This window comes from Mauremys reevesii, linkage group 2 (assembly GCF_016161935.1).
Source record: "Mauremys reevesii isolate NIE-2019 linkage group 2, ASM1616193v1, whole genome shotgun sequence".
Lineage (NCBI taxonomy): Eukaryota > Metazoa > Chordata > Testudines > Geoemydidae > Mauremys > Mauremys reevesii.
Genome location: NC_052624.1, coordinates 183,799,402 through 183,820,730, shown reverse-complemented (window position 1 = coordinate 183,820,730; position 21,329 = coordinate 183,799,402). Strand labels below are relative to the sequence as shown.

The window sequence follows — 21,329 nt, the reverse complement described above, 5'->3', positions numbered from 1 at the left end:
AAAGTGCCACTGTGGCTAAACAACAAAGTAAAAGATGCAGTGAGAGGCAAAAAGGCATCCTTTAAAAAGTGGAAGTTAAATCCTAGTGAGGAAAACAGAAAGGATCATAAACTCGCAAGTGAAGTGTAAAAATATAATTAGGAAGGCCAAAAAACAATCTGAAGAACAGCTAGACAAAGACTCAAAAAGTATCAGCAAAAATGTTAAGCACATCAAAAGCAGGAAGCCTGCCAAACAACCAGTGGGGCCACTGAACGATCGAGATGCTAAAGTCGCACAGAAAGGGGATAAGACCATTGGGGAGAAACTAAATGAATTCTTTGCATTGGTCTTCACAGCTGAGGATGTGAGGGAGATTCCCAAACCTGAGCCATTCTTTTTATGTGACAAATCTGACTAACTGTCCCTGACTGAGGTGCCATTATAGTAGGTTTCAGATCAAATTGATAAACTAAATAGTAATAAGTCACTAGGATCAAATGGTGTTCACCCAAGAGTTCTGAAGGAACTCAAATGTGAAATTGCAGAATTACTAACTGTGGTATGTAACCTATAATTTAAGTCAGCTTCTGTACCAGATGGCTGGAGGATAGGTAATGTGAACCCAATTTTTAAAAAAGCTCCAGAGGCGATCCCGGCAATTACAGGCCGGTAAGCCTGACTTCACGATTTTTTGGGGAAGAGTTAACATGTTTTTATAAAGGGAAATCATGCCTCAGCAATCTATTAGAATTCTTTGAGGGGGGTCAACAAGCATGTGGACAAGGGTAATCCAGTGGATAGAGTGTACTTAGATTTTCAGAAAGCCTTTGACAAAGTCCCTTACCAAAGGTTCTCAAGCAAAGTAAGCTGTCATGGGAAGGTCCTCTCATGGATCAGTAACTGGTTAAAATAAAGGAAGCAAAGGGTAGGAATAAGTGGTCAGTTTTCAGAACATAAAGAGGTAAATAGTGGTGTCCTCCAGGAGTCTTTATTGGGACCAATACTGTTCAATATATTCATAAATGATCTGGGAAAACAAAACTACTCAAGATAGTTAAGTCCAAAGCAGACTGCAAAGAGTTTTATAAAGGAACCTCACAAAACTGGGCAACAAAATGGCAGATGAAATTCAATTTTGATAAATGCAAAGTAATGCACATTGGAAAACATAATCCCAACTATACATATAAAATGGTGGGGTCTAAATTAGCTGTTACCACTGAAGAAAGAGATCTTGGAGTCAGTGTGGATAATTCTCTGAAAACATCCACTCAGTATGCAGTGCAGTCAAAAAAGCTAACAGACTGTTGGAAACCATTAAGAAAAGGATAGGTAATACAGAAAATATAATATTGCCTCTATAAATCCATGATAAGCTACATCTTGAATAGTGCATGCAGATCTGGTCGCCCACTTTCAAAAAAGATATATTGGAATTGGAAAAGCTACAGAAAAAGGCAATAAAAATGATTCAGGGTATGGAACAGCTTCCATATGAGGAGAGATTAATAAGACCAGGACTTTTCAGCTTTGAAAAGAGTTGACTAATGGGGGATATGATGGAGATCTATAAAATCATAACTAGTGTGGAGAAAGTAAATAAGGAAGTGTTGTTTACTCCTCATACCACAAGAACTAGGGGTCACCAAATGAAATTAACAGGCAGCAAGTTTAAAACAAACAAAAGGAAATATGTCTTCAAACAATGCACAGTCAACCTGTGGAACTCTTTGCCAGAGTATGTTGTGAAGGCCAAGACTGCAACAGGGCTCAAAAAAGAACTGGATACATTGATGGAGGATAGGTCCACCAATGGCTATTAGCCAGGATGGGCAGGGCTGGTGTCCCTAGCCTCTGTTTGCCAGAAGCTGGGAATGGATCACTTGATGATTCCCTGTTCTGTTCATTCCCTCTAGGACACCTGACATTGGCCACTGTCGGAAGACAGAATACTGGGCTAGATCAGGGATTGGCAACCTTTGGCACACGGCCCGTCAGAGAAAGCTGGCGGGCTGGGACGGTTTGTTTACCTGCAGCATCCGCAGGTTCGGCCGATCGCAGCTCCCACTGGCCACTGGTTCGCTGTTCCAGGCCAATGGGGCTATGGGAAGCAGCAGCCAGCACATCCCTTGGCCCACGCCACTTCCCATCTCTCCCATTGGCCTGGAACGGCAAACCACAGCTACTGGGAGTTGCCATTGGCCGAACCTGCGGAGGCTGCAGGTAAACAAACCATCCCAGCCCACCAGCGGATTTCCCTGACAGGCCGCATGCCAAAGGTTGCCGATCCCTAGGCTAGATGGACCTTTGGTCTCACCCAGTATGGACGTTCTTATTGGCTCACCAAGAATTAATTCTGTTATTGGATATGGTATTGTTTGGGACACCAAAAAAACCCTGAACCCAGGGTTGTTTGCGTAAAAGATAACATTGCCACTCTGACCTGCCTTATGGCACATGGAGACCTCCTTCACTTCTCTGAAAGCACATGCAAAATATTAGTTAGATTGAAAGCTGATAAGACACAGCAAAATCACTGCTTACTCTTTTCTATTTGTGACAAAGGTAAACTTAGCTTGGAAAGACACAGACCATTTAGCAGTACACCTGTGCAAACAGCATCACATAATCACAAGGCTCACCTGCTTCATCTTTGCTCCAAACTAATCTTAACCACTTAGCCCAAACATTTTGTAATGCTATTCAGACCATCTGCAAATCCATACTCCTTATTACAGATCCGTAGCTCTCATTAAAGATGAGAGAGTATATCATGTTTTAATTTACTCAAATCCTTCCTTTGCCTATTTATTTTGATTATTTAAGTGCCCATAATTTCATATAAAACTGAATCCTTACTACACCATCAGTGAATTTAGTAGATTGCTTGTACAAATAAAATTTAAAAATTACACTCTGGCCACCATCCTAGTACGTATTAATCCATCTCCTCTGAAAATGTGGTGTGAAAGTGATAGCAAGAATTTTTATATACGATGCAAAAACATTTGATAGAAGATAGCTTTTTGAGAAGACAGATAGTGGAAAAGAGTAGGCAATGGTGTTCCAACATATTTATGCAAGTAAATTATCTACTACCACAGCAATGCAGAGTAACAGTTTTTAAGGAATAGTTTGAACATTCACAGCATGCTCAATTTTTGTGGCTAATTTCTTAATTTGCACTGAACATACAAAAATTCCTATAGAAAAAGTCATCAGCAAAGCAATTCTTTCCACAGAAAGGAGTGCAGGGTGTAGGATTTTGTGTACACAAATGATGCAATGTTTTATTTATACTTTACTGTTTTGTGTTCAGGTGAAGATGGGCGACTGGCATATGAGCAGCTGGATAAATTTCCTCGGGAATTTGTTAAAGTTGGAGGCCGTCGGGGGACTGAAGTTGCCACAGCTTTTTAGACTCAAGATAATCTACCTAACAGTTAACAGTCATTATGACTGTTCACATTAACTGGAACGGTGCTGTAATTTAACAGCTTTAAAAACAAACCACCTTTTGAAGAATGCTAAAGAAAGTCCTGAAAGTTAGCAACTTACAGACATTTTAAGAAAAAAAAAGTGTAAATTCCAGTTATTGAGTTCCTATTGGCTTTTCTTCCTAGCTTATGATGGAACAGTTGTATGTTGAAGACAATGCTTCTTCAAGTGCTTCAGAGTAAATGATGTAGTTGCAGTAAATCAGTCTCAGCAAACTTCTATAAGATTTTAGAATTCAGCATCTTAATATTTTTACACAATTTTGCACTTGTTTTATTGAAGTAGTTGTTGTGTATGCTTGAAATGTGATGCTGCATCTAAAAAGGAAAAGTAGGGAGCAAACCAAGTGGAGCTACAAAGCTGCTTTCTCTCCACATTGCGCTAAGTGTTGGATACCTTGCAGGGTTCCTAACAGCATTATAGCAGCATGGACTGAAACTCAGCTACCCAGATCTATTTTACTGATGAAATATAGATCAAGTTTCTTCAAATCAAGTTTTGTCTCCAGAAACAACAGGCTGTAAACCCCAGGAGATGTTATTTCACTGACTCATTTTAAATGCCTCTGCACTGGTCTTTTATTTCCTCCCTCTCACCCTCCAGTAATGAACCATGATTAATCCAGGGATTTGCTTGTGCTATCAAGCAATTACGTAGGTTTTATAGAAATAAATGGAAGGTTACATGTGCTCATTGTTCAAAAAGAAAAAGTGAATATAATACAATTGCATGAATCCCTGAAGCCGTTTTTGTTTCCTAGGTTACAAGAAGGAGTGAGTTACGTGCACTCTGGCTAGTGCATAGCAGCTTGCTATAGAGTAATTTCAATATGAAGAATTAAAGCAAACTAAAGAGGACCTTGGAGCTGTTAAAGACAGGGTGCAAATAAAAGCATTTCCTCCCCCTCCAACTCCAAGTATGAAAGACTGAGTGCTTCAAACTATTGATTACAGCCCTTAAATTACACTCACCTCTTCTGTTAACTTAACAGAAGAGCATTGTTGTACTGCAGTAGATCTGACATGAAATACTACTTAGATGTTAATTAAAAGATCCAGCTTCTGATAGACTATACAGAAAATGATCACCAATAGTTCACTTAAAAAAGAAGCCTTGTGCGCCAAATACATTGGCAGACAGTTTTTCTGACTGTGAATGTTACCAACAATGTACATACAGCTGTATATTTATAAATATATATATATATATATATATTCTTCCTTTAATTAAAGGTGCATTTGTACAGTCTAAAATATTTACTTGTTTACTGAAGGAAATAGGCTCTTTTTACAGAAGGTTAAATAACCATGTCATGGGTTTTATATCGCAGCTACTGCATGAGCTGATTCTCCCATCATGTTCTTTTGTTCTGACAGTTGCTTATTTTTTGCCTTCTAGTTTTGTGGCATTTGTACTCATATTTCCTATCACATTTAAGTTATAATAAAGAATATTTTTAATCACTAACCACATTGGTCCAAACTATAAAATGTGTGTGCTCAACCTTCTCCACTCTGAGGACTAAATAACCTTAATACACATTTCTCAGGTTTTTGTCTACACTGGAAATTGGCCCCCAGCACCAGCCATCGGTGGCCACTAATCTCTGTAGCTGTCCCAGAGCAGAGCCCATCCATTGTGGACAAGAAAAGCTTCAGTTCCCAATGGTGCAACTCCCTTCAGGCTGGCACTGGGGCAAATCCCCCAAATAGTTAATTAAGGTCTTAGTTTGCTACTTGTGGCAGCTCCCTTTGTGCAGTCTCCCAGGAAACAATCTGCAAGGAGAGATTCACTGTTGTACTCATGTCCTATCATGAAGGTATTTCATAAGTACATCTGGGGAAGGGATTAATAGTTCTGTTTTGACAGGTCTTCTCTCCACTACAAACTTAAGATACAACTTTGAAAGGTCTAGTTAAATAACAATGCTATCCAGTACTTTGCGATCAGCGTTGCCAAGGGGAAGTCCCATTCAACATCATGTCAGCTAATCATGGTTAAACCTTGGTGCAACACTACCTAAGTCAGGGGTCTCCAATGCAGTGCCCGCGGGCGCCATGGTGCCTGCTGGGGTGTCTAAGTATGCCCGTGTAATGGCCAGTGGATGAGCATCCACTGAAATGCCGCCGACAAGCAGCAGCATCCAGAGGCATCGCCACTGAAATGCTGCCTATTTCGGCAGCAACGCCTACTGATGTTGCCACTTGGCAGCATTTCGGCGGATACTCGTCCGTCGCCACAGTCCTCCGTGGCTCGTCGTCTGGTCCCAAACCTTTTTCGTCTGGTGGGTGCCACTGACCTAAGTGCTGTGGTTTTCACTACATCCAGGAGACCTTGGAAACATGTGAATGGGGCTGGGCCCCTGTATGCTGTTAATGTATGCAGCACAACATGGTGGCAGATATGCAGTACTGCAGCTTCTCATGGAATTCAATGGCAAAAACTGCAATGCTAGCTTGTTTTTTTTCCTCTTTTGCCTTTTCATGGGTGACTAGATTTGTAGCCCTAACTTTCTGCTGGCCAAGAGACACTATAGTGACAGATTGTTTTAGTTATTAAAACCAAAAACACATACAAAAAAGGCAGAAAAAACAAAGGGAAGAAAAATCAGCATGGAAAGGTGGAGGGGTATAATTAGCTGAAGTCAAAGAAATGTGGAGCCAATGATCTAATGCAGGGGTCAGCAACCTTTCACAAGTGCTGTGCCGAGTCTTCATTTATTCACTCTGATTTAAGGTTTCGTGTGCCAGTAATACATTTTAACGTTTTTAGAAGATCTCTTTCTATAAGTCTATAATATATAACGAAACTATTGTTGTATGTAAAGTAAATAAGGTTTTTAAAATGTTTAAGAAGCATCATTTAAAATTAAATTAAAATGCAGAGCCCCCTGGATGGGTGGCCAGGACCTGGGCAGCGTTGAGTGCTGCTGAAAATCTGCTTGCATGCCGCCTTTGGCACATGTGCCATAGGTTGCCTACCTCTGCTCTAATGCTAGTCTCCAGTACCCACCACGTACACAAGGCATTTCAAGACAGATTTATTTAAGGTGTAGAGCTTTTTCACAACACTAGCCCCAGGGTGGGGGGTAATTATTATGTGATTGGTATTATCTGAATTTCTGCAAAGCAAAATGAGAAATTATTTTAATCGTGTTTTAAATAAAAACATTATTTTGGAAATATAATAGGCTTGTGTCTGGTTTCTGTACCTTCCCTTCCTACTACAAAATAAGCTTACATCCCCTAGTTATAGCATGCTGCACACATTGTTTTAAACCAGTGGTTCTCAAACTATTGTACTGGTGACCCCTTTCACATAGCAAGCCTCTAAGTGTGACTCCCCCCTTATAAATTAAAAACACTTGCTTATATATTTAACACCATTATAAATGCTGGAGGCAAAGTGGGGTATAGGGTGGAGGCTGACAGCTCGCATCCCCCCATGTAATAACCTCGTGACCCTCTAAGGGGTCCCAACCCATTTGAGAACCCCTGTTTTAAACCAACAGAACACATTTACATTCAGACATCTGAAGATGATGTGTTACAATGAAATGGGGGCATTAGGGCATAGAACATTCATTTGCTAAAATAAATCCTCTGATGTCATCAGATTCTGTGTTACAACAAAGAGCTGCTTCCATTTTTCATTCTGTTTATTAACTTTATTCTAAAGTGTTGCTTAGTTACTAACCTGAGTGATTTTCTTCAAAATCAGAATTAATACTGTTGCTTTCCAGCTGTTTCCTATTTAATTTCAGAGCACACAGATTTCTACACACATTGAAGAAAGTCATTAAGGACAACTTCTTGAGGAGTCCCTGAAAGTATGTTTAAGAAGCTCCGAGCTTGTTATGAAACTTATATCAAAACCTTTTTTTCTTCTGTGAAGGAAGAGCCCTACAATCCAACTGGCAGCATTTTTCATAAGCAAAAAATTGTTAGATATGGCACCAATGTGAGGAATACACAACTACCCCTGGAACAGAGAGCCCAAGCTGCAAAAAATATTGGACTGCTAGCGTACACAGGTAACAAGGCAAACTGGCTTGTTGAAATATTTCTTCTGCTTTCTTGTTTGCTATTTCAGTATAATTTAAACCTACGGTTTCATACATGTGCTAAAATAAGGCTGGTGTTTTTCATGTAGCTTGTTGAAAAACTAGGCAAATATCTAGATGAACTGACGTACCCCCTGGAAGACCTCTGCATATCCCCAGGGTATGAGAACCACTGCACTACAGTTTAAAACTGTATGAACTGTAAGGATAAATAGTAATAATATAGTGAGCTTTTTTAAGAAAAGAAGGGGTTCTTTGAGCCTGCCAGACAGCAAGCCTACTGTAATTGTCAGAAATATTCATAATCAGTTGCCATCAATGTTCAAAAATGTGATATCTTAATTAAAGTCATAGTACCACTGTGGGTAGAGGAGACCTTCCTCCTTCTAAATGTTAGAAAAAGTACAGAGAAAAGTTACTGGTATGTTGTGATCCAAGTACACACTGCTGGCAGATACTCTATTACTTTGGAAGTGTAAAGTCAGCCAAAAACTCAAAAAGAAAGTGGTTCAGTGAAAGTCAGGTTTTTGGCCATCTAGAATCTGGAATAGGAAGGCCAGTCATGGAATGAGAGATCTAATGAACATGATGTCTCCATCATACAATTTTTTCCACAGAAAATTTACATGTAACTCACTCATCATGTGTTCTGCAATCTGGCCAAGTTTTCTAGAGAATAGCTCAGCCAAGTTCAGAAGCAAGACTGGCAGCAGTCAGTGGATTTATGCAACAACAGTGCCCAAGAACCCACGTAAATCACCATGACTTGTAACATTTGCATTTTAAAATGTTCACTTAAATGAATATTTTTGCCACTAAAAAAGATGCTTTTACTCTGTTCTAGCCCACGAAAGCTTATGCCCAAATAAATGTGTTAGCCTTTAAGGTGCCACAAGTACTCCTCGTTGTTTTTGCTGATACAGACTAACACGGCTACCACTCTGATACCTGTCATTTGCAAGAAAGGCAACACAGTGGTTCTTGTTCTGAGGTTATTTCCAGTCTATTCCATCTGTTGCCACGGACAGTTTCATTGCATTAAATGGCAAATCCTGACCCCACTGCACAGCCCAATCAACCAGACTGGGCACTGGAGAGACCTGATGAGTTTGTGGGGGAAGATGTTCTCTGAAGCTGAGCTGCAGCTCTTTGATGGGAATGACTGGTGGACCGGTAACATTACTGAGCCTGCTCTCAACTCTTCCTTCAACCTGCCTGTGTTGCTGGATTACATGGCTAGTCCATGTAGCTGTTCACAACTGGTTTGAGATCCCCAAATTCTGTCTCACTACTGCCACTCCTGAATGATACCACATTGGTTTTGCAGCATGCAGTGAATTCTGCCTGGACAGAGGGGGAATGGTGGTGAAAGGGAAGTAGGAGAGAGAAGAGGGGGCAGTGACAGATTTACCCTTATGTAACTAGATTGCATTTTAGTAGTCACATTGATGCCACAAGTTGCCTTCTCAGCATTTATTCCTTGGACAAAGACCCCAATTGTTTTTTTAGGACATGAAATCCTTTTTTTGAATTGCAATGTGCTATTGTTCTGAAAAAAAGGAAAAATAATGTGTGATAAATATGCCCTCTAGCAGGAAATACAGATGATAAATATCAGAATCAGATTAAAGAACAAGACTGTAAGCAGCTCAAAGGCTCAGCAGATTTTCAAGTTGCTAGCCCCCAATATCAAATGCAGTTCTGAAAAAACACAAACTACTCCTGGGGGAATTCTGCGCCACTGTGCATGTGCAGAATTCATGTCCCCTGCAGATTTCTTTGCTTCCCCACAGGAAAAAATGACTTTCTGACCCTCACCCCATACATCCAGAACCCCCCTAGCACTGCATACCTGAAGCCCCCACACTGAATCTCAACCCCTGCAACCAGACCACACCCCTCACTGAGTTCCCTGCACTCAAACCTCCAGTAATGAGCCCCCTTCCCACACCACCTTGAGTCACCACATCCAAAACCCCATGACACTGACCCCAATGAGCCTCTATGCATCCAGATTCCCGCCCCCCACTGACCTCCCTGCACCTAGATTGTCCCACACAGAAGTCTCTCATCCCCACACCTTTATCCGTCCACACTGAGCCCCTCCACACTTGGATCTTGCTTGGTTGAGCCTGCCTGCCCCACACCTGGTGTGCCTGGCACAGAGCCCCAGGGTGTAGTCCATACCTTATGCTGTGTCAGGTGCAGCCTCACCACTGAGTGTGTCCCGCGGGTGGGGGTGCTGCAGGGTTATCTCCCACCTTCATACAGCCCGTGGCCTGTGCTCCACACTGCCATGCTGGAGCCTCTTTCTTTATTAATTGACAAATAAAACTTGCACAATTTTAAAATATTGTGTGCAGAATTTTTATTTTTTTGGTGCAGAATGTCCTCAGGAGTAACACACATGCAGAAATACCACTTAAGAACAGTAAATAATGCAATGTGTATCCTTTTTGCTGATGAACATATTTATACATGTGCAATCTGGAAAACAAACACATTAGACCAACATGCCTCAGTTAGGCAACTCAGTGCCAAATACCAAGGGATTTCAGTAGCCCTTCCAAGAAGTAATTATAGTATAATAAAAGCCCTTCATTTTCAGTTTTTACCGATTTTTATGGAAAATTTCCCAGGTTTTACAAAAGCTATTATTTGTTTTTTTACCAGTTTTTGCTCAAGTTTTGGATCACTGACGTACATGAAAATACTGATTATGTTAAGAAAATCCAATACATTAAGTAGATGTTAATAATAAATTAATCTAAGTGAAAATGTGAAGCTGTCTGCTAAAGTAAGGCAATATAATGGAAGATACACACATATAGATGCATACATGTGCATGTGTACGTACTGTTACCAGTTCATGAAATAAAACAGCATTAAGCTGCTTTTACTCTCAATATCCTTACTTTTTGCTAATTGTTGCTGTTTTTCTGTCCTCCCATCCCCCCAACATTAGCCTCAATATTTACCCAGAAAACTGAGACTTTTTTTGCACCATTTTTCACCTCTCTTCATTTTTTATAACAAAAACCAATAAATTCCTGGGAAGTGTTAAACAAAATAAAAACCAAAACGGAAGGGAGTGAGTATGTATAATGCATAGGCCTTCAGATGTTATGCCTTGGGTAGAATGGTTTTTTAAATTTTAACTTTCATTGTTACTTGGCCTTATTTGCCAGTAAATAAACGCCTCTTCCCCTATACTACTTTTAAGTACCCTTATTTCCTACTATAAAAAAATCAGGGGCCAGCTGTTTCTATGCTGAAATCTCTGCACAAACAAACCGTGCTGAAATATCTGAGATCTGAGGGGAGTCTAACTCCCAATCTGGCAAACCTGTAGGGTTTGGAGTACCTGAGAGCCCAAGCTCATCAGAGCACAGTTCAAGTAAGACACACTAGGACCACAGCATAGAAGCAGATAGGCCCCCCATTCCTTTAAGGCAATGAGAGGAGTTATTTCAATGAGCAATGTGAGAAGGAAAGTGAGCCAGCTGCCCAATGAAGAGGCACAATGGTGTGCCTGGCTTTTTGAAAAGCAGGCCCAATATATTCCGATTCTATCACTGGCCATTTTATCCTGCCAAACTAAATTCCCACTGCAGTTTAATTGGATATCAAGTTCTTCTCTTCATCTGCTAAGTAGTGTTGCTTTTGTAACACAGCTGCATTCCATAAATGTGTTCCCTATTTATTTACCACACAAACCATAAACAGCCTACAGTATGTACAGGAAGTAGTTTACATATAGACTAGATGTAGCGTGTGTATATACACACGCAGGATGTGTCAAGTGACTATCACTGAATATATATATTGCTAATTCTTACATAGGATACTTTTAATTTGTGTATTAAATTTGAAAAGTATATAGGATTCTTGGGCTAATATATTGTAATAAATCCAACTCTGCACTTTTACAGCATATTTCGAGTGCTCTGTAAACATTTTTAATTAATCACAACACCCCTGTGGTCATATGCAAATATTGGCCCCATGTTTCAGACACTGAAATTGGTGCATTGAAAGATTAAAGCCCAGCTCCTCAAAGGAATTGAAGTGCCTAACTGCCATTGAAATCAGTAAGAGTTAGGTACCTATGTTTTTGAGGATCTGGGTACAAGTGGCCTGACCAAGGTCACAAAGCAAGTGTGTGGCAGAGAGAGGAAGAGCACCTGTATGTTTCATCTCCCAGTTCTACAATTTTGGGCACATCTACACTTGCAAAGAACTAGCACTGGCAGTTACAGCGCCGCTCAGGGAGCACCGAAGGAAAACCACTGTTGTGTGTTCACACTGACAGCTGCCTGCACAATAGCGTGTTCACACTTGCAGCACTATTCGGAGCGGTGCACTCTGGGTACCTATCCCACAGAGCACCTCTTTTGCTGCTAAGACTTGTGGGAAGGCGGAAAAGGTTGCAGGGCATCCTGTCTCCTGTCCCAATGCCCCATAATGCATTGCTTCCCATCCCAGCAATCCCTGTGCTTCCATCCGCATTTGGGGCCATCTTTCAACAGTTTGTGTACTGCGCACCCTGCCCTGCCTCTGTCCGGTTGCAGGAATGGATCCCGAGCTGTTGACCAGAATGCTGCTCGCACTGACCAACATGTCACGCGTGGCAGCAGTTATTCCTTAAACTACAAAGGCAAAAGGAGCGTGACATTGATCTCACCACGCGTACTAGCTATAACACAAGAAGAACACTTGTGTCATTCATGGAGGTGCTGACCACAGTGGAACGCTGCTTTTGGGCTCGGGAAACAAGCACTGAGTGGTGGGATCACATTGTCATGTACATCTGGGATGACAAGCAGTGGCTGCAGAACTTTTGGATGAGGAAAGCCACATTCATGGGACTGTGTGATGAGCTCGCCCTAGCCCTGTGGCACAAAGACAAGAGAATGAGAGCTGCCCTGTCGCTGGAGAAGTGCATGGCAATTGCACTGTGGAAGCTGGCTACTCCAGAGTGCTACCAATCGGTTGCTAACCAGTTCGGAGTGGGGAAGTCGACTGCTGGAGTCGTGTTGATGGAAGCGTGCAGGGCCATTAATTGCGTCCTGCTCTGAAAGACTGTGACTCTGGGCAACATGAGTGAAATTGTGGACAGCTTTGAACAAATGGGCTTCCTTAACTGCGGAAGAGCAATACATGGCAAGGACATTCCAATTCTGACCACCAAGTACATTAATCACAAGGGGTATTTTTCAATGGTTCTCCAGGCGCTTGTGGATCACCATGGGCATTTCACAGACATTAACATAGGCTGGTCCAGAAAGGTGAATGACCCACCCATCTTTTGGAGCACTGGCCTGTTTAAGAAGCTGCAAGCAGGGATTTTCCTCCCGGACCAGATCACCACCATAGGGGAAGTCAAAATGCCCATTGTAATCCTGGGAGACACCGCCCACCCCTTAATGCTGTGGCTCATGAAGCCATACACAGGGCAATTTGACAGCAGCAAGGAGCAGTTCAACAAAAAGCTGAGCAAGTGCAGAATGTCTGGAGTGTGCATTTGGCCATCTAAAAGGCCCCTGGCAATGCCCGTAGGGGAAGCTGGACATGGCCAATGACAATATTCATATGCTTAGAGACAGGTTCTGTATGCTCCATAATATTTGTGAAGGGAAGGGTGAAAGCTTCACTCAGGGCTGGACCACAGAGGCTCAGCACCTGGAGACTAAGTTTGAACAACGAGAGACCAAGGCTATTAGAGGGGCACAGCAGGGGGCTATAATGGATCAGGATGCTTTGAGACAGCAAGTTGAAGCTGAAAGCCACGAATGTGTGTTGCTATGCTCCGGACTGCACTGCTTGTAAGGAGAGGATTAGTGCACCTGCTGCAAGAAGGGGCCTTAACATAATTGTATGTTGGTTTGCAGTGCTCTTTTTGCTTTCACTTAATAGACTAAAGCTTGCTTTCCTTTCAAACAAACACAATGCTTTTATTCAAAGACAACAAGCAGAGGAAAGAGTCAAATGAAAAAAAAATCATCAGCGGGGACAGGAATGGGGGAAGGGAAGGTCTCAAGAGGCAGAGAGGTCTGGGGATGGCTACAGATTTGTGTATGGCCAGGGATCATACCCAACCTTCTCCTTTGGAGTACAAAGCCATGGGTGCTGTACTCCAGCAGGACTAAACTGCAGAGAGACAGGCGTTGAGCACAGTAAGTACTGGGAGTCCACAGGGCTGGACTGACAGGGTAGGAGTGGAATGCTGCAGGTACAGACTGGAGCCAGGGGGTTGATAAGAGTGTGTTGGGGGGGGTAGGGGGCACGCAGCACAGGCGCACACATGGGAAAGTTTTGCAACAGCAGCTGCAGGGGAAGGCGAGTGCAGAGGTGCTTGGTTTAAAGAGCTAGGAATGCCTGGAGCATGTCCACTTGGTACTCCATAACTGTTAAGAGCTGCTCCATGGCTTCTTTCTGGTCTGCCACGTTCTCTTTTCAGTCCCTCTTCTCTGTCCCACCACCCCTTCAATTCCTTTTTCTTGGTGGTGGAATGTATCACAACCTCATGCATCAAGTTCTCCATAGTTTTTCTTGGATGCTTCCTAATTTTTTGCAACCATTCTGCCGCCGATAACAAAGAGGAAGGCTGTGCTCCCACGGTCATCTCTGTGAAGTTTAAATGCAACATTTTACAGAAGCAGTATTGTTTGCAACACAGACAACACTGTTTCAGTACTTTAAAACGCAGCCAGTACTCTCACACCTGTCACTAACTGGCTGACCCCAGGCAAGCACACAAAAGCCACAAGACCAGGGTAAATCACTGTTCCCGGACCCGGCTATATATTAGGCACGAGGCTCTTGGGCACTTGGGAGAGCCAGCACTGTAGGGTGGGCCTGATAATCATTCCTGTCCCCACACTTTCCACAGGAGATGATCACTATGGAAGATATCTTGTTGCTGAGGGCGAGCAGGGAATCAAGGGAGGGTCTTCCCCAAGCCTGCAGCTTCCGCCTTGACCCCTATGCGGCTAGCCTGTGTGCAGCAATGGTCCCCCCCTGCCCTATGACAGCAAAGTGGCGTGGGAAAGTTACCATTAATGGGGCAAGAAACAAAGCAGCTCTGCTGAGGAACCTGTGGCAGCAGATTGCCCAATATCTCCATGAGAGTTTCCTGGAGATCTGAGGGAGATTCCCCATGAAGTGAGGGAGTATCAACAGGCTGTTCTGACCGTTCAGACTAGGCATGAGGTGGGATACAAGCCTTTCTGCAACGCTCCTGCCCCCAACAACTCGCTTCAGCAATTCCCAAAGTCAGATCCACTTACCAGGGGCCTCCTCTCCTGTTTGCACTTCACCAAGATCCGACTACTGTGACTGGCTAGGCTCCTCCAGGGTAGAAAAGAGCTCCTGACTGCATGCATTTCTGGCCCCCAGCCCTCCGTGGGGAGGAGCAAGTCCCAAGCAAACCGGGGGGGGGGGGGGGGAGAAGACTCCCCAGGGAGGGAGCGGGGGGGCCGGCCCTAGGCCTCCATGGAGGGGAGCAGGTCCCAAGCCTCCATGGGGTGAAGGGAGCAGGGGGGCTGGCCCCAAGCTTCCATGTAGAGGGGGGGCATGAGGAGCAGGCCCCCAGGCCTCCGCAGGGTGGGGCATGCCCAGGCTGGCCCCAGGCCTCTGCAGAGGGAGGAGCAGGTCCCACCCCCCCAGCACTCACCAGCAGCGTGGCTGTGGCCAGATCCCTGCACTCTCACCACTGGTAAGTGCAGCCTTGGCCCCGCTGCAGAGCTCAGGGAAGTGGGGCTGGACAGGGAAGGAGAGGGGGCCCTGGGTTAGAGCCACAGTTGGGGCAGCACACAGCTACGCAGGGCACCAGGAAATTTGGTGCCCCAAATTTCCTGGTGCCCTATGCAGCTGCGTACTTTGCATATGGGTAAGGACGGCCCTGCCCCTCTTCATCCAAGATTACCTCCTCCTGACTTGGTCCACTCACAACTGGCATGCAAACCAACGAAGTAATCACAGGGTCCTTCACAGTGGGGGGGGTCACCACCACGTATCACATCCAGCTCTTTGTAGAACCGCAGCTTGTGGGCACAGCACCGGAATGGTGGTTTGCCTCCCGCACCTTGTGGTAGGCGTTCCGCAGCTCCTTCACTTTGACCCTGCACTGCACCATGTCCCGGCATGGCCCTTTTCTATCATGTATCTAGAAACCTGTCCATAGGTATCATAATTCCTACAGCCAGAGCGCAGCTGTGACTGCACTGCCTCTCCCCAAATACCAATGAGGTCCAGCAGCTCCAAGTGGGGGATCACCTAGTGCATGGAGCAGGCATGGCCACCTGAAAAGGTGTGTGCAGTGGTCTCAGCGCATCACCAAGCAAACACAAAGGGGACTTTCAAATTTTCAAAGGAATTTATGAGGTGGGGCTGACAGAGGTGAGAACAGGCATTGTGGGACACCTCAAAAGGCCAATTGCAGCACTGTAGTCACCACGGTGTCTACACTGGCACCTCAGAAAGCTCCACGCCTCTTGTCGGGGTGGTTTTTTTAAGAGCGCTGAATGTGTGCAGTTTCTGTGCACTAAGTGGCTTGGATGTGTGTACACCTCAGGAGTTACAGTGCTCAAAGCTGTTTTACTGCACACAAACTTGCCACTGTAGACAGGGCCTCAGCCTCATGGCTATCCTTCACCTATACAGTAGTTTCCTTAGTGGCACACGCAATGGATTGGGTGTGTTCTAACACAATGGAACTAATTTAAAGGTTCTGTGGTAGCCTTAGCTCAGAATTTCCAATGTACATGCAAATGATTAACTAGCCAATGACCTACTAGAGATAAAGATAACTTTTTCAATTGCAGGTGGGCCAAATGCTGGAATTTATGCATCAGAATACATCCAGGACCTAATTGATATCTTGCACATGCCAGATACTTCAGCAAATGTGAGGATCCTGGTGCTCCAAGGGCTGTGCGGTATTTGCTATATAAATTACAGTAACCAAAACAAGGTAAAAGATCTGAATCTTGCTGATGTTCTTTTTGTTTGTCTCACTGAAGATGAAAATTCATCCCCAGCTAGCAACCATATTACGGTGGTTAAGTTCTGGGTTTGTTACCTTCTGACTGTCCTTTGTTGCAACAATATCCCATACATCAGAATACTCCATGAATTGGGAGGTCAAATGCTGGAAACAAAGCTGAAAAGCCTGTCTCACATGGAATGGTCTGGCTGGCCCGATAATTATGCAGAAGTACTGTTTTCCCTTTTGGGGTTTCACAAAGGTCAACTTACTTCTGCTATTTAAAATGAAATAACCCTCTCAAGGATTGTTATAACGTGAACTATTTACATGACATAATAAAGAAAATGAATACAAATTAAATAATGTCACTCTTCCTCTTCCCCATCCCCCAAGAACTATTTTGGAATTTAAAAAATTAACAGGACCTAGCTCAGCTCCTATGCTCATCCATTCTTCATCCTCTCCCCTGACTGGAAAGTCAGGACTACATTACTGAACAGGTAATCTGCCATCAGGTTCATTTTCCTGAGCCAATGCCTTACTAAAAACCTTCCTCCTCCTCCTTTCCCTTCCTGACACACCCTGCACAGTCACTTCAAAGGATTCCAAACTAATACTCTCTTGAATACTATGTTGGAGCAGGGGTTAGTCTGACCTTAGTGCATCGTAGCCCCAACAGGATGTGATGTGTGAAGACGTTAGTCAGCATACTGATTCAGCAGAACTTGGGGGAGTGCACATTGCTTCTTTCTAAAAGGCTTGCTCCTATTAACATTACAATAAATGGGTAGTATCAGACTCTAAAGGAATAGTAAGATACATCAATATTAACCACCCACCCAAATCTATTCTCCCCTGCACTGGCTCAGGAACCTTTCAGGAAGCTAGCCTCCCTCTGCTACCCACTCCTTGGTGCATGCCTTTACAATAAACTAGGATATTTGAAGAGACAGCGCGCAAGGTCTTGAAAACATGAAGCATGAGATTATGATTTACAAAATGTGCACAGCATGCCAGGTGCTTTACAAACACGTATAAAGACAAAGCCCCTGTCCTGAAGAGTTAATCATCATAAGACTGAATGCTCCAAACAATTACACATACAAATAGTCCCAATGAACAAAGCCAGGACCGTGAATCTTTTTAAATCACATTGGGACACAGAGGCTCTGTTGCCAGGCTCTCTCAATGCCTGCCCTATAAACTGAAGAGCATTTTCTGGGAAAGGTCCCCTCTCACTGCTGTACATGCTGGGTACAGCTCATAAAGTAGGAAGTGCTTTGGGAACCTCTCCCATGAAAGTTTTCAAAACAACTGCACCTGTTCTGATACAGTCCTTTGAAAGTACATATGGTAACTTGGCTTAACGTTGTAGTTATGTTCCTGAAAAATGCTACTTCAAGTGAAATAAGTGAATCCAATTTCCCCATAAGAATTAATGTAAATAAGGGCGGCTTAGGTTCCAGGGAAATTTTTTTCACCAGACAAAGACATACATAAAGTTTTAAATTTTAAACAAACAATACTGTACTCACCAGTGATGATTGTGACGCTTGCTTGAGGCAGGGGCATAGTAGGGTCAGAGGACAGGCGCTTGCCCGGCTCTGCCTGCCCAGTGCTCCTGCTGGATAGTGGGGCTGAGGGCTTGCCCACTCCCAGCTGGAATGCCAGGCGGACAGAGTGGGGCAAGCCCCCATGCACCAACCCCACTGCCCAACAGCAGTGCTGGGCAGAGCGTGACAAGCCCCCAAGCCAGGCAGATAGGCAGACCGGGGCGAGCCATACAACCTTAACAGAACATTGCACAACTTTAAATGAGTACGTTTTCTAATAGATCAGCAACCTAATAACACATTAACTGGGATGACTAAGTGAGGAGTTACTGTATTAAGTTTCAACTCAGAGCTTCCAGATGTGCACATCTAGCCTTAAACTTGTTTAGAACATAGTGGCTCATTTGAGCAACTATAGCCACCCCACAGACACACCTATGCATTGATTGCTTATGAACAGGTAATAAACTTTAAGGTGGTAGGGTTGAGGGGTTTGTGTTTTTTAAAAATTTGCTCATATCAAAATCTTCATCTAGATCCCAAAGTGTTTTATCAAAGGGGAGAAGGAGCATTTGAAAGGCCTTAAGGCTGTAAAACATGGCTATATTGGATACCATCTCCTTGATTCCAGTGCTACTGGCTTTCTATGCTCACACCACTTGTCTTTTAAGGATCTGCTGCTTGATGTTTGAGAACAGTAGATGAACAAGCCATTGCTATGATAGGAGCATGAATGTGGTATTACAATCCATCACTTCTCACCTTTAAAGGCATTAATATTTGCTCCCTCTCCTGCCCCAATGTTTTTGTGTAACCACTGTTAGGCTGGCCTGCTCTATCTTACTTCTCTTCCCCGCCTTCTCCTGATGATCACTGTCTTTTAAAATTAAAGATATTTGAATTATTTCATGATGTATTTGATGTGAAACATTTGTCCCCAAAATACCACAAATTGTAAAAGCAAACTAAACATTCATTTATGATTGAAATGTTTAACTTGTTGAAAACTTGCTTGTGGTAGGCTGCATACATCTGAGAAAATACAAGCCAGTTTCTACCCTCCTTATAACATATGCTACTTTAGATAAAGAAAATACATGAGGTGTATGGCAAGTACATTCAGGGACTCTACAAAGGTGGGTATTTTGTACATTTTTTCTAACACAGGTAAGCTGTACAGACAGTTTTTTTCATTTACTTTTTTGGAGAAAAAAGTCAAATGGTAAATTATGACTAAATATTTTTAAAGCTAACTTATTTCAGAAACAGAGCTCACATTTTCAGATAAAAAATTATGTCAGTAGGAGATCCCATAAAGCAAATTTTTCAAGTGTGAGGAGGAAAACTGCTTCTCATTGTGCAAACACCTGATTATCTTTACTATGACTCCCACTGAGATCAATGGGACTATATTTGAGATCTTCAGATAAGTGCTTTAATGTATGCGCTATTAAACATTTCAGAGTGGTAATACTGGTTAGTTGTCTGTACTTTAGAGCCACTTGAGGGCAAGGAAAGGCCAGGTGAAGCTACCTCTCTCCACCATGCCAAGAACCCTTTTTCATTGATTTTTCTCACTATGGTCTACTTCCCTAGAAGCAGGTCCTACCTCTTCCTTGACTTGGGAAAGGAGCAGGGCTTGTAGGCTTCTGAAGTGAGAGGAAGAGCAGATGTGCTCTGGCATGTAAAGCAAACAGCTTATGGAGCACACTGACAGGTGGTGCTGGGGCTCTTTTGAGGGAACTTATTGTTTAGCATGTACAGAACCATGCAGGACTGCTGTGCATGATAAAAATACTTATTGCAGTGTACTGAGGATGAGTACATAAGGGAAAAAGCAAGCTACTTTATAGCAAAGATGAGGACTGAAACCCCATAAACTTGGGGAAATATTACATAATTCACTGTTCCTTCACACTGCAGAGATTAAGGTAAATCAATTGTTGATCAAGTATTGCTACTGAGCAATGGTTTCTACCTTTCATTTTAAGTGAGACTGACAGCTACATTAAACCCCTCCCCCAGAGTATTTTCTGTTTCAAGAGCTAGATAGCTGTCAGTTCTATAGAAAAATTTAGTTGACTAGAGCAGTGGTTCTCAATCTATTTACCATTGTGTGCCACATATGCAGTTGTGTTACGTGGGCCGAATCCAATATATACACAAACACATACAGTAACTCCTCACTTAAAGTCATCCCAGTTAACATTGTTATGTTGATCAATGAGAGAACATGCTTGTTTAAAGTTGCACAATGCTCCCTTATAACGTTGTTTGGCAGCCACCTGCTTTGTCCACTGCTTGCAGGAAGAGCAGCCCATTGGAACTAGCTGGTGGGGGCTTGGAACCAGGATGGACTGGCAGTCCCGCATCAGCTCCCCACTCCCCTGTGCAGCAGACAGCCAGCAGACTATCAATTGCCAAGCAGTTTAGGTGTCCCTCCCGCCACTGCCAAGGGCTACTCCTGCCCTCTGCCTTGGGACTGCTCCTGGGAGCCTCCTGCTTTGCTGTGCAAGGAGGTACTAATGTCAGGGTGTCCTCCTACATCTCTACAGTGCAGGGGGACTTGACAGAGGGAGCTTGCTAGCAGCAACTGCCGTCTCACCTGCTGATCTACTTAAAAAGGCAAGGTATTTAGAGTGGGGTCAGTGTACCTGGATTCAAGGAGTATCTACTAGGATAAGATGCAGGAAGTGATTACAGGTGTCTGGTATCAACAACAGTTCCCATTGGATATTTATCCTATCTTCCTTTCTCCACAGAAATCACTTGTAGATTTCCTCTTGATGCAGCTTAGTCTTTAGCAGAAACAGCAGGTGACAATGGAGTTAATTAATCCATCCATAACACCATCCATGCAAGATATTCCCCAAATAGCTATTTTGTTGGGAGTTCACTACATGCCAGAACTGCAACTCTAGCCTATACAACTTGCAACATGAAAGACAGTGGGGAAAATCCTATGTGAGTGTAGCCTGATGCTGCCACGCCCTTCTACAGACAGAACTGCCATAACTAGATTCTATATCTTAATAGCCCAGCTGTAGATTTTATTTTACAATTCACCCAGAAAGGCTTGCCTAGAGAATTGTTAATCTTTAATTCTAGTTTGAGACAAAATAACTTCTAAAACCAGTTATACAATACTCAAATTTGTATTGCACTGAGCAGTTCCATGAGGCATTAATTAAGTATCACTTTATCAAGTGCTTATGCTGTATGTTTGCTCAGTGACTGCCAGACT

At 43.3% G+C, this 21,329-nt stretch overlaps 2 protein-coding genes and 1 long non-coding RNA gene across 8 annotated transcripts in view; 2 read left to right on the top strand and 1 right to left on the bottom strand.

The window, feature by feature from the left end:
* The window catches only part of RIPOR2 (RHO family interacting cell polarization regulator 2), a 96,556-nt gene extending 90,333 nt beyond the window's left edge, over nt 1–6,223 (top strand). For all 3 annotated transcript variants that reach the window (XM_039522472.1, XM_039522474.1, XM_039522473.1), the window contains exon 22: nt 3,302–6,223. In XM_039522472.1, coding sequence (XP_039378406.1) covers nt 3,302–3,402 — 101 coding nt within the window. In that variant the 3' untranslated portion in view covers nt 3,403–6,223. The remainder of the gene's footprint in view (nt 1–3,301) is intronic.
* A 910-nt stretch (nt 6,224–7,133) lies between these two features.
* Nucleotides 7,134–21,329, top strand: part of ARMH2 (armadillo like helical domain containing 2) — a 40,844-nt gene continuing 26,648 nt past the window's right edge. For 2 of the 4 annotated variants that reach the window (XM_039527791.1, XM_039527790.1), the window contains exons 1-2: nt 7,138–7,513; nt 16,369–16,517. In XM_039527791.1, the coding sequence (XP_039383725.1) occupies nt 7,312–7,513; nt 16,369–16,517 (351 nt within the window). In that variant the 5' untranslated portion in view covers nt 7,138–7,311. Of the gene's footprint in view, nt 7,514–16,368; nt 16,887–20,847; nt 20,905–21,329 lie in introns of those variants that run through there. The other 2 variants (XM_039527793.1, XM_039527789.1) reach the window with 2 other exon arrangements.
* Nucleotides 13,652–20,733, bottom strand: LOC120399497. The gene is made up of 2 exons (XR_005595193.1): nt 17,188–20,733; nt 13,652–14,170 (listed from the first exon to the last, which is right to left on the bottom strand). It is a non-coding gene; the product is annotated as an uncharacterized LOC120399497 (long non-coding RNA).